At 38.2% G+C, this 13,655-nt stretch overlaps 1 protein-coding gene across 1 annotated transcript in view; it reads left to right on the top strand.

The window, feature by feature from the left end:
- Positions 1-13,376, top strand: part of BTG4 (B-cell translocation gene 4) — a 37,143-nt gene extending 23,767 nt beyond the window's left edge. The window contains exon 5 of the mRNA XM_012659187.1: positions 13,231-13,376. Within this exon, the coding sequence (XP_012514641.1) occupies positions 13,231-13,240 (10 nt within the window). The 3' untranslated portion in view covers positions 13,241-13,376. The remainder of the gene's footprint in view (positions 1-13,230) is intronic.
- Positions 13,377-13,655: the final 279 nt, after the last annotated feature.

Below are 13,655 nucleotides of genomic sequence, written 5' to 3'. Positions count from 1 at the left end.
AAATTTCCTACCACTTTTTCTTTTAAAAAATTTTTATTTCAAGACAATTATAGATTCACATAAAGTTGTAAGAAATAACATAGATCCCATGTACTCTTCTACCTGGTTTCCCCCAATGGTAACATTTTATGAAACTACAGTACAGTATCACAACCAGATATTGACATAGATGTGGTCAAGATACAGAACATTTCCATCACCACGAGGAGTGATGGCAACCTCTTGTTGCCTTTTAGTCATATCCACTTCATCCTTTTCTTACGCCCCTGGCAACCACTGATCTTTTTCCCATGTCTATAATTTTGTCATCTCAAAAATGTTATAAATGGACTCATACTGTAGATAGCCTATTGGGATTGGCTCTTTTCACTAAGCATGGTTCTTTGGAGATTCTTCCTGATTGTTGCATGTATCGGGTTTTTTCTTTATTGGTGAGTAGTAGTCCATGCTTTGGATATACCGCAGTTTGTTTATTTACCTGTCAAAGAACAACTGCATTGTTTCTGGATATTATGAATGAAGCTGCTATAAACATTCATTTATGCAATATATGAACTTTAAGTTTTTATTTTTCTGGGATAAATGGGATAAGTGCAATCAATGGGTCATATGGTAGTTGCTTGCTTACTTTAAGAAACTGTTTCACAGAGTGACTGCACCATTTTATTTTCCCACCAGTGATGCACAAGTGATCCAGTTTCTGCACGTTCTTGCCAACCTTTGGTGTTGTCACAATTTTTAATTTTAGCCATTCTGATAGGTGTGTAGTGATAGTTCATTGTGGTTTTAATTTGTATGTCCCTGATGGCTAGTAATGTTGAACATCTTTTCATGTGCATATTTGCCAACTGTATATCCTCTTTGGTAGAATATCTATGCATGTGTACTGATCATATTCTAATCAGATGGGTTTGAATTTTGAGAGTCCTTTATGTATTCTAGATACATAAAGTCCTTTGTCAGATGTGTGGTTTGGAAATATTTTCTTCCAGTTTGTAGCTTGTCTTTTTTATCCTCTTAACAGGGTCTTTCACAGAGCAAAACATTTTAATTTTGATGAAGTCCAAGTCATTAGTTTTTTTCTCTTATGGATTGTGATTTGGTATCAAGCCTAAGATCTTTGCCTAGCCCTAGATCCTGAAGATTTTCTATGCTTTTCCCCCAAAAGTTTTATAGTTGTATGTTTTAAATTTAAGTCCATGATCCATTTTGAGTTAATTTTTGTATGAGGTATGAGACTTAGATTGAAGTGTTTTTTTTTTGCCTGTGAATATCAACTTCAGCACCATTTTTCAGAGACTATCTTTCCTCCATCGAACTGTTCTTGCACCTTTTGAAAATTCAGTTGGGCATATCTGTGTGGGTCTGTTTCTGTGTTCTCTACTCTGTTCTATCAACCTATGTGTCTATTCTTCTGCCAATACAACACAGTCTTGATTGCCGTGGTATATACGTCTTGAAACTGGGTAGATTGATTCTTCCCACTTTATTCTTTCTAAAAATTGTTTTAGTTATTTTTGTTTCTTTCCTTTTCCACATAAATTTTGTAATGATCTTGTCTATATCTATGAAGAAATCTTGCTGAGATTTTAAAAGGGATTGAGTTAAACTCATATCAATTTGGGGAGAATCAACATCTCTACTATGCTGAGTCTTCCAATCCATGAATGCAATTTGTTTCTCACTATCCTCCCCCATTTGTAATATAATTGCCTCTACATTCATTTAGAACCACATTAGACAATGTTATAATTTTTATATCAACTGTTAAGCATGATTTAGAAAACTCAATAGAATAAGGAAAGTCTATTGTATTTATCCATATTTTTGATTCCTGGGTTCTTTCTTCCTTTCTTCCCTTCTGATGTTTCAAGTTCCTTCTTTTGTTTCCTTTCTGTTTTGAGAATGTCAGCCTTTCTTTTATGCTAGGTCTGTTTGAGACATATTCTTAGTTTTGACTCATCTGTGAATATATTGGTTTTTCTCTTCATTTCTGAAGGATATATTCCCTTGATATAGAATTCTGGGTTAACAGTTGTTTTCAACATTAGAAAACTACTGTGTCACTTTTTCCTGGATTCTGTAGTTTCTGATGAGAAATCTGCTGTCATTGTAACTTCTTTTCCTTTATAGATAAGATATCATTTTTCTGACTGCTTTCAAAATTTTTTTCTTTGCTTTTAGTTTTTAGAAATTTGATTATGACATGTCTTGGTGTAGATTTCTTGGGGTTTTCCTGTTTGGGATTCATTCAGCTTCTTGAATCTGTAGCGTTGTATCTCTTTCCAAATTTAGAAAGTTTTCAGCCATTATTTCTTTGACTACTTTTTCAGACTGACCCCTTTCTCTTCTTGTGAGACCTTGATGGTTCGAAAGCTAGATCTTCAGTACCATGCGTCCCTGGAGTTCTATTCATTCATTTGTTCAGTCTTTTTCCTCTCTGTTGTTCAGATTAGGTAATTTAAATTGTTCTATCTCAAAAATCCACTGATGGTTTTTCCTCTTTCCCTTCCATTTTACTGTTGAGCCCATTCACTGAGATTTTTATTTTAACTTTTATATATTTCAGTTCTAAAATTTTCATTTAGTTGTTCTTTGTCTTCTGTTTCTTTGCTGTAATTTTATAGTTCCTGAGACTTTTTATTTCATGTGTTTCAAGCATGTTCATAATTGCTTGAAGTACTTTTTGATGCTCCTTTAAAATCTTTGTCATAATTCTAACATCTTTATCACCTTGGTGTTGGCATCTGTTGATTGTTTTGTTTCATTTTTTTTCTACTTAGTTTGATATCTTTCTGGTTGCTGGTATGATAAGCAATTTTTGACTGAATCTGGACATTTTTGATATTATGAAACTTGAGATCTTATCTAAACTTGGTTTTAGCTGGTTTCCTTCCCATTCCAGTGGGGAGAGAAGGAAGTGCTGCCTTGTTACTGCCTGGTGGGGTAAAAGTCCAGGTTCTCTTTTTGCCCTCTTCATTACCTAAGGAAGGGTCCCTTATTACTGCTGGGTGGATTATTAGGGTTTTGGCTCTCTGCATAGTCTCCATTATGCAGGGTGGCCTCATTAACACTGGACAATGGAAAAAGTCCTGACTCTCCACTTATGGTTTCCTCTGATCCTACACCAGTGGGGGTGGGGTGGGGAAGTAGGGGGAGGGGTCATTACTGCCATGTGTGGGTGGATACCCAGACTTTCTACATGGTCTCCACTAATACCATGGGGTGGAAGAGGGTTTGTCACTGCCCTGAGGGGATGAAAAGATGAAAATTCCCAGCTCTATGCTCAGTCTTCTCTGACATCACCCCAGCAGGAGGTTGGGGTGGCTTGTTCCAGTCTGGCAGAGGTGGAACTCTAGACTCCCCATTCAATTTTGCTGGTGTGTGTAGGCCAGTTTTTTCTATGCTGTTTTGCCAGAGTAAGGGGTTTATTGTCAAAGTTTTCTGTCTTGCTAGGCCCTCCCTTTCCTGGTCCTTTGGCTAAAGAGCTGGCATTTGGGGTGTTTTTTAGTGTGTGCTCATTGGTGTTTATGGGTTGCTGGCTTCTTCATTTCCAAGTCTGGAATATATGAGGGGAAAAAAAAATCTGTGGAGCTCACCTCCAGATCCTCCTTTGGGTTCTGAGGTCCCTAGCCAGTCTGCCTTTTTCTCTATACCTTTTAGAGTCTTATATTTATTTTATATAATACTCTGGGATTTTAATTGTACTTAGTGGGAGAAGCAGGTAAAAGTATATCTACTCTATCTTCCTGGAAGGTGGAATGCTATGTGCCACTTTTGAAATAATAAATAATTGCTAAGATAATTAAATATATTTTTGGAAAAGTTTTTAAAAAATAGTTGGTAAAAAAAATATGGCGTCTACATTTACTGAGGCTTTCTTATCCTTTTTCTGGTCAGTGTGCTATACATGTGTATATGTGTATGTGCACACAAGCTAATTCCTTAAAGATAACTAGAATCTAGGTTTTTAAAAAAGAAACTTGCTGTTGATTTGATTCAGCAATAAATACATATAATGCAGCAAGAAAGAGAATATGATCCCTGTCTTGTAATCTGTGACATTTCCATTAAGAAGCATGTGCTTACTAAAAGCCTGCAGCTGTTAGTGTATTAATGGAAATCGGATGGAGGGCTCAAGAAGTCAGCCAGGAAATTAATAGGATCGTGTTCTGGTAGGTGCTTTGTTTCGCCAAGAATGAGGAATAAAGAAAAAAGGTCTTTAATTTCTCTACTACTTTTTCTTTGACACATCTCCCAGAAGCCCTGGACTCTTGGCTTAACTACCCTAAATGGTATTGTATGTCTGGCTTAATTAATCTTCACTCTGCTTTCTGGGAAATACATTTCATAATTTATGTGAGTAGCTAAATAAAGTTCTTGAGGACACACACCCAATATTAATCAACTCAAACTAAGACTTACCTTCTCAAAGTACTGGAGAGTCTTTAATCTTGTAAAGTTATTATTCATTGGTTTGGGGGTGTGCTTTAAGAATTCCCAGTTCATGGAAGAGATGGGAGGACAGCTCCCTTGTAGCCCACTCTTACTGCAACTACCATCTTACCATTAGTGCTATGAAAGCAGTTAGGTGATTTTAATGGAAATGGTAACTAATGAGGTACTTTAAGGCTGACAAATCTGATACTACTTGATGAATAATATAACTATTTAATCTAACTATTTAAACTAAATTAAGATAACTAAGTAACCAACTTCTAACAACGGAGAAATCAGAATATAACGTCAGTGTAAGGTGGGAGAAATGGAGGAGTTAGATGTAGGGAGTTGACTCTGAGTATATATGTTCCTTATGACTTGATTTAAAAATCCTTGTTAAACTTAATTGCAAATCTTCTTGTCATGTTATCTCTGTGTTTTTTATTTTCTCTGAAGTAACATATCATTAGTATTTTGAGTGGTTGGATGTAGAGCTAAATCATCAGCCATCTAAGGACATCTCCTGGTGACAAAAGACATGCAGAGTTACAAATGTTATACCAGGTGGACAGTGAATTCATAAATTAGTTAACATTTATTACCACCCAAATGTTTGTTTAAATTAAAATTTTAATTCTTTACTAGTTTACCTTCCTTGTATTGCTTGGGAAACTCACTAACAATTGTGCGTGTATATATATTTTCTCCCTTCTACTACTCATCTTGGGGCACAATAAAGAGAATTATCCATGTGAGAACAGTTTGAATGGCAGGCATTGGATTTATAAATCAAGAGCAGATTTTTGATTTGGAGGTTGTATTTTTTTTTTTTTTTGCTTTTGTTAAATTCATGTGATGGTGGTGGTGTGTCCCCTGATTGGCATTCCAAAGCTTCAGTTTCAAATGACTGCCTGTCTCTTTGAGAATATTCCAACCAAGGCCTCCAAAGTGAATTTTGTTGTGCTACCAGCCTGTATTTTAAGTACTCTCATTTTAAGTCACAAAATATTATACAAATCTATTCATCTACTTTGTGGTTTAGTAATAGACAACCTTAGTCAGCCTGATTAAATAATGATACACACAAAATTTACATTTCTAGAAGGAGATTCAGTCAACATCTCTAATGAATATTTGAATAAGATATGTGGTCTAATGATCTCCTTTAGTCACAGTGAAAATATCAGCAGAGTCCTCAACTTCTGAGGCAAATATTAGCCCCTGTTGTATTATATACACACCCAAACTATAATATACATTTATGTGATTTATACATAAATGTTATATTTTCAAGTAATGATCAGCTTCATCAGATGTTGTATTGATGTATTTAACACCTTTTAATCACGTAGACTAAAATGAGATCACGATTTTCTTTCTAGATCTAAAAATAAAACACAAAAAGATGAAGGTTTTTTTTTAAAAAACAGTCCACAAAATGGGGAAAAAATAGTTGCAGAATAAAGAATTCCTACAAATCAATAAGAAAAAAAATTATAGGTAATCCAGTGGAAAATGGGCAAAAAACTCGAATAGGCACTTTACAAGAGAAGATAATCAAATGATGTATAAATATAAAAGATGCTCAGTTTCATTAGTCATCAGGGAAATGTAACTTAAAACTACAAAGAGATACTATACACACAGAAGAATGAATAAAATAAAGATGTAAAATACTAGGTTCTGATAAAGATGGAAAGCAATCAGAACCCTTTTCCACTGCTGGTGGCAGAATATAGTTTGGAACTCTAGTTGGTATTATAGTATCTCCTAAAGCTGAATGTATCCATGCCCTAAGACCCAGGATTTCTTGTCCTAAGTATATATCTGGCTAAATATTGTCACATAGTCACCAGAAGGTATACAAGACTGTAACAGCCAGACAGGAAAATACCCACATATGCACCAACAGTAGACTGAATAAATAGTGATATAGCCACACAATGGAATACTGTTGATTCTCTTTGCTGTATACTACAACTACATGCAACAATATGGATGAATCTCACAAAGTTGAGCGAAATAAACAATAAAGAAACTCATTTTATAATTCTATTTCTATCAAGTTCATGAATAAGCAAAAACAACTTAATGTTTGAAGTCAGGGTAGTGATTACATTTTATCTGGGGAAACAAGGGGTGGAGAACCTGCAGCCTTCTGATTTCTAGATTGTTCTTTTTAAGCACCAAAGGAGGCAAGAAAAGCTTCATCTTTTTCTGCTGCACCCCTTTTAATAAAAGGATTTATTCTATAAATTTGGATTCAGTCAGAAGGCCGCACTTAAGGACCTAGAAGGCCTCATGTGGCCTTAAGGCCGCAGGTTCCCCACCTCTGCCCAGGTGCCGTCACAGTGACGGCAGGGGTGCTCCTGGGAAGCTGGTAATGTTCTATGTCCTGATCTGGAGCTGGTTATGTGGGAATGTGCACACTGGACTGAATTCATTGAGGTGTAAATTTGTGATTTGTTTACTGTTAAAGCTGTTATATGTTAATAAAGTCTTAAAAGTCGTTTTCATCCAAAACATTGTGATAATTTTCAATAAAGTGGATTGGGGGCCAGGGCTGGAGTCAGTGCTCAGTTATTTCTCTAGGTTGCTAGTTTCGGATCTTGATCTTGACATGTTAGATCACCACTCTGTGGAAAATGAAGACTGGGGGTTGTCTGTTTGCTAATATTATCCTTTGACTTTATAAAATACTAGTGTTGGTGGTTTGGAACCAAAACATTTGACTTTTAAATGCTTATGATTAAAAACCTTTTGTAAAATGGCAGTATCATTGTGCATCGTGGTGTAGTGGGTGAAAGCCTGAATTGAGAAGGCAATGGACCCAAGTTCTAGCTACGTTTTGTCCTTGTCCATTGGGTGAATGGGGACAAGTCTGATTCTGGATTTCTTCCCTCTAGGATTAATAATAATATCCTTCTGATGGCAGAGGGATAAATTCTATGATCTCTTGGGTCCTTTCTGAGATCTAAGCTCCATCATTTGTTAGTACTGGGAAAGCTCTTAAATAAAGTAACTGGTGATGTAACTTATTCATACTGCCATAAATTCCCAACCCTTTGTTCCGAGATGTTCAATTATAAATATTGCTCCAAACACACAATAATAAATTTCAAGGTATACAGCAAAGTACAAGCTTAATGCTGTTGATCATAAAGACATCTCACCTTTTCATCACACCTAAATCGACCTCTCGGTTTTCTTAGCGTCTGTTGCTCTGCAGTGAGGATGCTTTTCAGGAAATGTTCAATATTGGTGAAGAGGAGAAGATCTTTGTTTTTCTTAATATACTGTAGAGAGTGTGGAGGACAGAGTTAAGACTTTTGTTCCCATTTATTTCAAATACTCTTGGGTATTTTTAGCCAGAATGTGGACCTGAGAGTACTATATACAATTCTGCTTTTAAAATAAAATGAGACCTCTTCATAGATGGTAGGTGTCAGAGAACTGAAGTCCCAGCTCTGCAACTATCTCTGTGTCTTGGGAAAGTTGTTTTCTTAACACATCTAAGCCTCAGGTTCCTCATCTTTAAACTAGGAATAAAAGTTGCTTCTACCTTATAAGGGCATGAATGAAAGGGAATGAAATGGGGAAGATTAAATGAGATAATGCATATAAAACTCTTATCTAAATATCTGGCATGTGGCAAGCATGTAATAAATGCTATTTGTCTTATGGTTACTCTGGTAGATTGTGGTATTTCAGTACATGCCAAAGGGTCTGTATAAATCTACTTATTCATTAACATAGTAAATACATCTAAAGCCTACTGTGAGCCTGGCACATGGGCTACACCAGGAAACAAAACAGACACCTTTGCCCTCATGGAGTTTACATTCTAGCAGTGGAAAGAAGTAACAAACGATAAGCATAAGTAAATGATGTATGTTAGGAAGTGATAGAGGGAAAAGAAAAGTAGAGCAAAGTAAGGAAAGCTGATGAGTAGGAAGTAAAGAGGGTTGCAAGTTAAGATGAGACAGGGTAGGCCTCACTGAGAAGGTGACATCTGAACAGAGACATGAAGGAGGTAGGAGTCAGGCATGCTCTAAGCCTTAGACCAGGGTTTCTTGACCTCAGCGCTATGGACATTCTGGGATTTTGTTGTGGGAGCTGTTCTATGCGTTGTAGGCTGGTTAGCAGTATCCCTGGCCTCCACCACCAGTTGTCAGCACCCCTGCCTGAGTCATGACAATCAAAAAGTCTCCAGACATTGCCACAGGTCCTATGGGGGACAAAATTGCTCCTGGTTGAGAACCACTGCCTTAGAGGACAGTGTGTCCTAGGCAGAGGGAAGCCTTGGGAGTGTATGTGGTGTGTTTGAAGAATAGTAAGGAGGAAAGCGTGGTTGGGGCAGAGTGAATGAGGGGAAGAGTAGTAGGTGAGGGGTGAGAGACAAGGGGAACTTGGCTTCTTTGGCTTTTACTCTGAACGAAATGGGGAACCACAGCAGAATTTTGAGCAGATCAGTTTTCATTTTAAAACGATCACTTTGACTGCTATTTTGAGAATAGACTGAAGAGAGACAAGGAGACCAGTTAGTAGTTAATATTATAGTCATCCAGGCAAGAGATGGCGGCGGCTTGCACCGGGACAGTAGAGTATAGTTGACGAGCAGTGGTCAGATTCTTGATGTCCTTTGAAGGCAGCACAACAGAATTTCCTGATGGATTGGTTGTGGGGTGTGTGTAACAGAGACAGGTTTCAAGGAAGTCTTTGGCATGAAAAACCTAATGGGGAAAGTTTTGGGTGAAGCAGGTTTGGAAAGATCAGAAATTGGGTTTTGGACATGTTGAGTTTGAGATATTTATTAGACCTCCAGGTGGGGATGGGCAATAAGCAGTTGGATATGTGAGTTGAGTTAGAAAGTTGAGTTGGGGCTGAAGATGAAAATCTGAGAGTCATTGACATACAGACAGGATTTAAAGCTAGAAGACTGGATGCCTTCCCCCTAGGGGAGTGAATCCTGGCCCTCCAACATTAAGAGGTCAGAGAGAAGAGGAGAGGTCAGCAAAGGACACTGAGAGGGAACAACCATAGAGGTAGGCCAGTGTCCAGGGAGCCAAGTGAAGAAAATGTATCGAGGAGGAGAAAGTGATTGGATATGTAAAATGCTGCTGATAGATAGGGACAGAGAATTGACTGTTCTCTGGGACTTGTGGAAGCCGGGGTATAACAGAACTCTGTGGCCTGGATGACCAACATCATTAGCAACCATAAAGTAAACCTCTGACTTCGTAACTAATGGAGATTTGATCATGGAGAGATGCATATGGGCCATTTACTCAGGGGTCAGGCGAGATCTAGAATCTCATCTCAAATCCACCACTACAAACAGCTTCATGACTTTGGGCAAATTCCTTACTCTCTTTTTGAATACATAATGTGGCTTAAAATATGTATACTACCTACTTTGCAAGATTGCTGGGTGGATCAAGTGAGATGATATATGTAAAAGTGGCTTTGAAAATTATAATTTGATGGAAATAACGAAAAAGGATGTGCTCTTGTTTATAACTCAAGAATGGATTGATTTTTAATGGAGGGTGATATTTTTAAGATCATAGACTTAAATTTTGTTATGATCTTTTGTTTTTAACAGTTAAAATGCTGAGATAGTGTTCATTGTACCTGATAGGTAGGTTTTTACCCCTTCCCTCTGCCTCCCACTCCCCTTCTTAATTTCCTGTGACCTTTACATCTCTTTGTGCCTATTTGTGCCCATCGATTAGCTCCCAATTATTGGAGAATACATGTGGTGTTTGTTTTTCCATTCCTGAGATACTTCACTTAGGATAACGGTCTCCATTCGGGTGATGGGCACACTAAAAGCCTGACTTAAGCATTGTGAAAGGTATCCATGTAACAAAAACATTTGTAACCCCTTATCATTTTGAAATTAAAAAAATTCTTTGTAAAAAGGCTGAGATAATTTGATAAAAATGCTTTAACTAACACAGTATTCAGAAGAATATCACTGTCAAGCTTGCATAGGAAACAGCACACTGTAAGTTTGGGTAAATATGTTACCACTTTGGCATCTAAATTTAATATGAGTCACGGAGAGTTTTACAGATAGAATTCTGCTTACTTACTGATAATCTGTTAGTGAGACATGAAGTTAAGTAACTCATGGACCCACATTTGCAATCCATGACTCAATGTAACCACTGTCTGCCCTGTAGGGTATAGAATTTAAAAAATCTTGTCATATGTGGTTTGAGAAGCAAGCTGAGTGTCAAGGCAGTGTAGCATCTGGGCAGGCCAGAAATATCTGAAAAGGTCATACACTGAAGCATTTACTTTGCGAAGAAGCCAATTTTAATCAAGGCCATGTGATACACACGATAAAGTTAGTTACCTCTTCTGATGATTCTAGCTCCAAGCGAGACTCAGGCTTCATTTCAATGAGTTTAGAGAGAAGATCTCTTTCTCTCCCAGAGACGGACTGCTCTTCCAGCAGAATAGCACTGATGCTTTGGTCAAGTTCACTGTCCCGGGAAACTGCTGACATCCGCAGTGTGATGGAGAATGCGTCCCTGAAATATGCCTTCAGTCCCTGGCCGAGGAAGAGAAGGTGAGAGGGCAGATCAGGAGGACTCTCAGGCAACTGCTATTAAAGCCTGAAATTAATAGTTGAAAGGAAAATGGGCCTTGAGATTTTTCATTCTCACTTGTCCTCACCATGGGCTATTATTGTCATCAGCAATTCGGGTGGGGTTTTTAGATTGACAATTAGATATCCACAGAGAGCTGAGATGCTGTTCTCATAGGAAGACCACTTCTGTAAAGAGTGGTGCATGCATTTTGTCACATGCTGCCACAGGAATTTTGATGAGGAAAGTCTTCCTGGCCAGACAGTAGGAACCAAAGGTCACCAATAGGACTCAAGCAGTTTTGAAATGTTGCAGAGCTTAAGGCATTTTTCTGGGGAATGGGGTCTGAGTCACAGAGAAAGAGAAGCAAAACTCCCTGTGCATGTTATAAATACCTCATAAAATGACCTCAGAAAGGCAGGGTTGGAGTCCTGGTGGATGTCCCCGGCAGCAATGTGGGCCAGGCAGTGAATCAACAGCAGAACGAAGTTTCCCACAGATGCCAAACACTCTCTCCCAATAAACAGCGTGTTTTCAGCACTCTGGAGAAAATATCCAAGCACAGAGAGTCAACCTCAGGGAACACTTCCACTGCTTCTTTCTTTTTCTAGGTTTATGGTATATGGTCTAAAATAAAATTCTCTGGGCCTAAGGGAAATTTACCGAAGGGAAGATTCAGATTACCAGGGAAGAATCACTGTTTCAGTTCAACTCTCTGAATAAGTCATTTTCTCTACTTTATCCCAATTTTCCCTGCTACCTCCATCTTATAGAAAACAAACTATTAGAAATTCAGGCCAAAATTACTCATGTATCTTTACTGTGTTTTATCAATGTCCTACAACTACTGTTTCCTTAAGCAGTGGTTCTCAAACTTTCATGTAATAAGAATCACAAGGGAGATTCACTCCATCGTTCATTCTCTTAAGAGGCAGTAGGTTGGCAGGGAACAACCTTAGGTAATTTGGAATCAGACAATCTGAGATCTGTCCCTTGAGTCAGCTGTGGGTGGTAGCACAGACTAATGATTAAGAGAATGTTTTTGGTTTCAAATATATCTGAACTTGAGTCTCAACTCTTGCTAACACTGTGATCTCGGGGAAGTTAGATAGTCTGGGCCTCAATTTCCTAATTCACGAAATGGAGATAACAATAGCACCTACCCCATAGTGGTGGCGTAAGTTGTAAATGAGATAATGCATGTGAGGCATCTGACACGCAGCACTCAGTGAACCCTGAGTTTGTTTGCCCATCTGTAAAGTGGGATTAAATTTTTTTTTTTTTTGAGACAGAGTCTCACTCTGTTGCCTGGGCTAGAGTGAGTGCCGTGGCGTCAGCCTAGCTCACAGCAACCTCAAACTCCTCAGCCTCCTGAGTAGCTGGGACTACAGGCATGCGCCACCATGCCCGGCTAATTTTTTCTACAAATTTTTAATTGTCTGATTAATTTCTTTCTATTTTTAGTAGAGACGGGGTCTCGCTCTTGCTCAGGCTGGTTTCGAACTCCTGAGCTCAAACAATCCGCCCGCCTCGGCCTCCCAGAGTGCTAGGATTATAGACGTGAGCCACCGCGCCCGGCCTGGGATTAAATTCTTGCCTGTTTCATGGAGTTGCTTTGAGGATCAGGTGAAATCATTCCTGGAGAGTACCACATATGAGTATTTTGGCCTTATTAAATCCCCTAACAATCTACCAGTCAAGTGTAAACTGTCTTCTAATCCTCCCACATTGACTAGCAGTCCCTCCTCTCAGAATTGTGGACCAGCGGACTGTCATTAGTGTTTAAGGTCTATATACACCATCTTAGAGTTACCAGCAAGGTACTTCCAATTTACATATTTAAGGAACTACCAGGACAGTAACGAATTAGACTCTTTTCTGTAGAAAGATGCTGATAGTGCAGGATTTCCCAAAGCTGGAACCATGACTCTTACGAGAAATACCAGTTTGGAACCACTGGCTCTGATAATGACAGAGATCTATTAATGGGCACAAAGCCATCATGCCTCTCTGGGCATGAACCAGGACATATTCATTTCACTGATTAGAGAAAGCTCTTACATGGTGACATTTATTATGCTTTAGCTAAATGATTTATTTCCAAAGGGGAATTAAATATGTCAGGATTTCAGAAAAAAATGTTTTATACGATTTGTTCTTTTTGCTTTTGTTTATCTTTACCAGACCCTAGAATTTTATAACCCGCCTCTGGGAATGAATTTGCAGCACCTGATAGAAGAAGGAGCCTTGGAAGGCATTGCCTGAGGCTTCCGTGGCAGGAAGACGGGAAGCGATCTGCAGGGTGATTTCTGGAGCCTGAAGAGAGTGAAAAACAAACAGAAACAATTTTATCCTTTTGCTAAAAAAAATTCTCATGCAAAAAAAATTCCCATGTATCAGCCAAATTGATGGGAAGTAAATGCATTGGAGCATTGATTTAAATTGTAAAAAGATAAGTAGATTCAGCATACACTACAGGAAAATGGAAAGAGTATTTAGGTATTTAATATTTATGCTAACTATGACAATCAATTTACTACTTTTCTAAATAGAGGTGGACTAGACTGGCAGTCAGGCATGACAGCTCTCGAGATTTAATGCCTGGATTCTAACTGT

The sequence above is a fragment of the Propithecus coquereli genome, unplaced genomic scaffold, assembly GCF_000956105.1.
Source record: "Propithecus coquereli isolate 6110/MARCELLA unplaced genomic scaffold, Pcoq_1.0 Scaffold6, whole genome shotgun sequence".
In the NCBI taxonomy this organism is placed as follows: Eukaryota; Metazoa; Chordata; class Mammalia; order Primates; family Indriidae; genus Propithecus; species Propithecus coquereli.
This window is presented reverse-complemented; position numbering and strand designations above follow the sequence as displayed.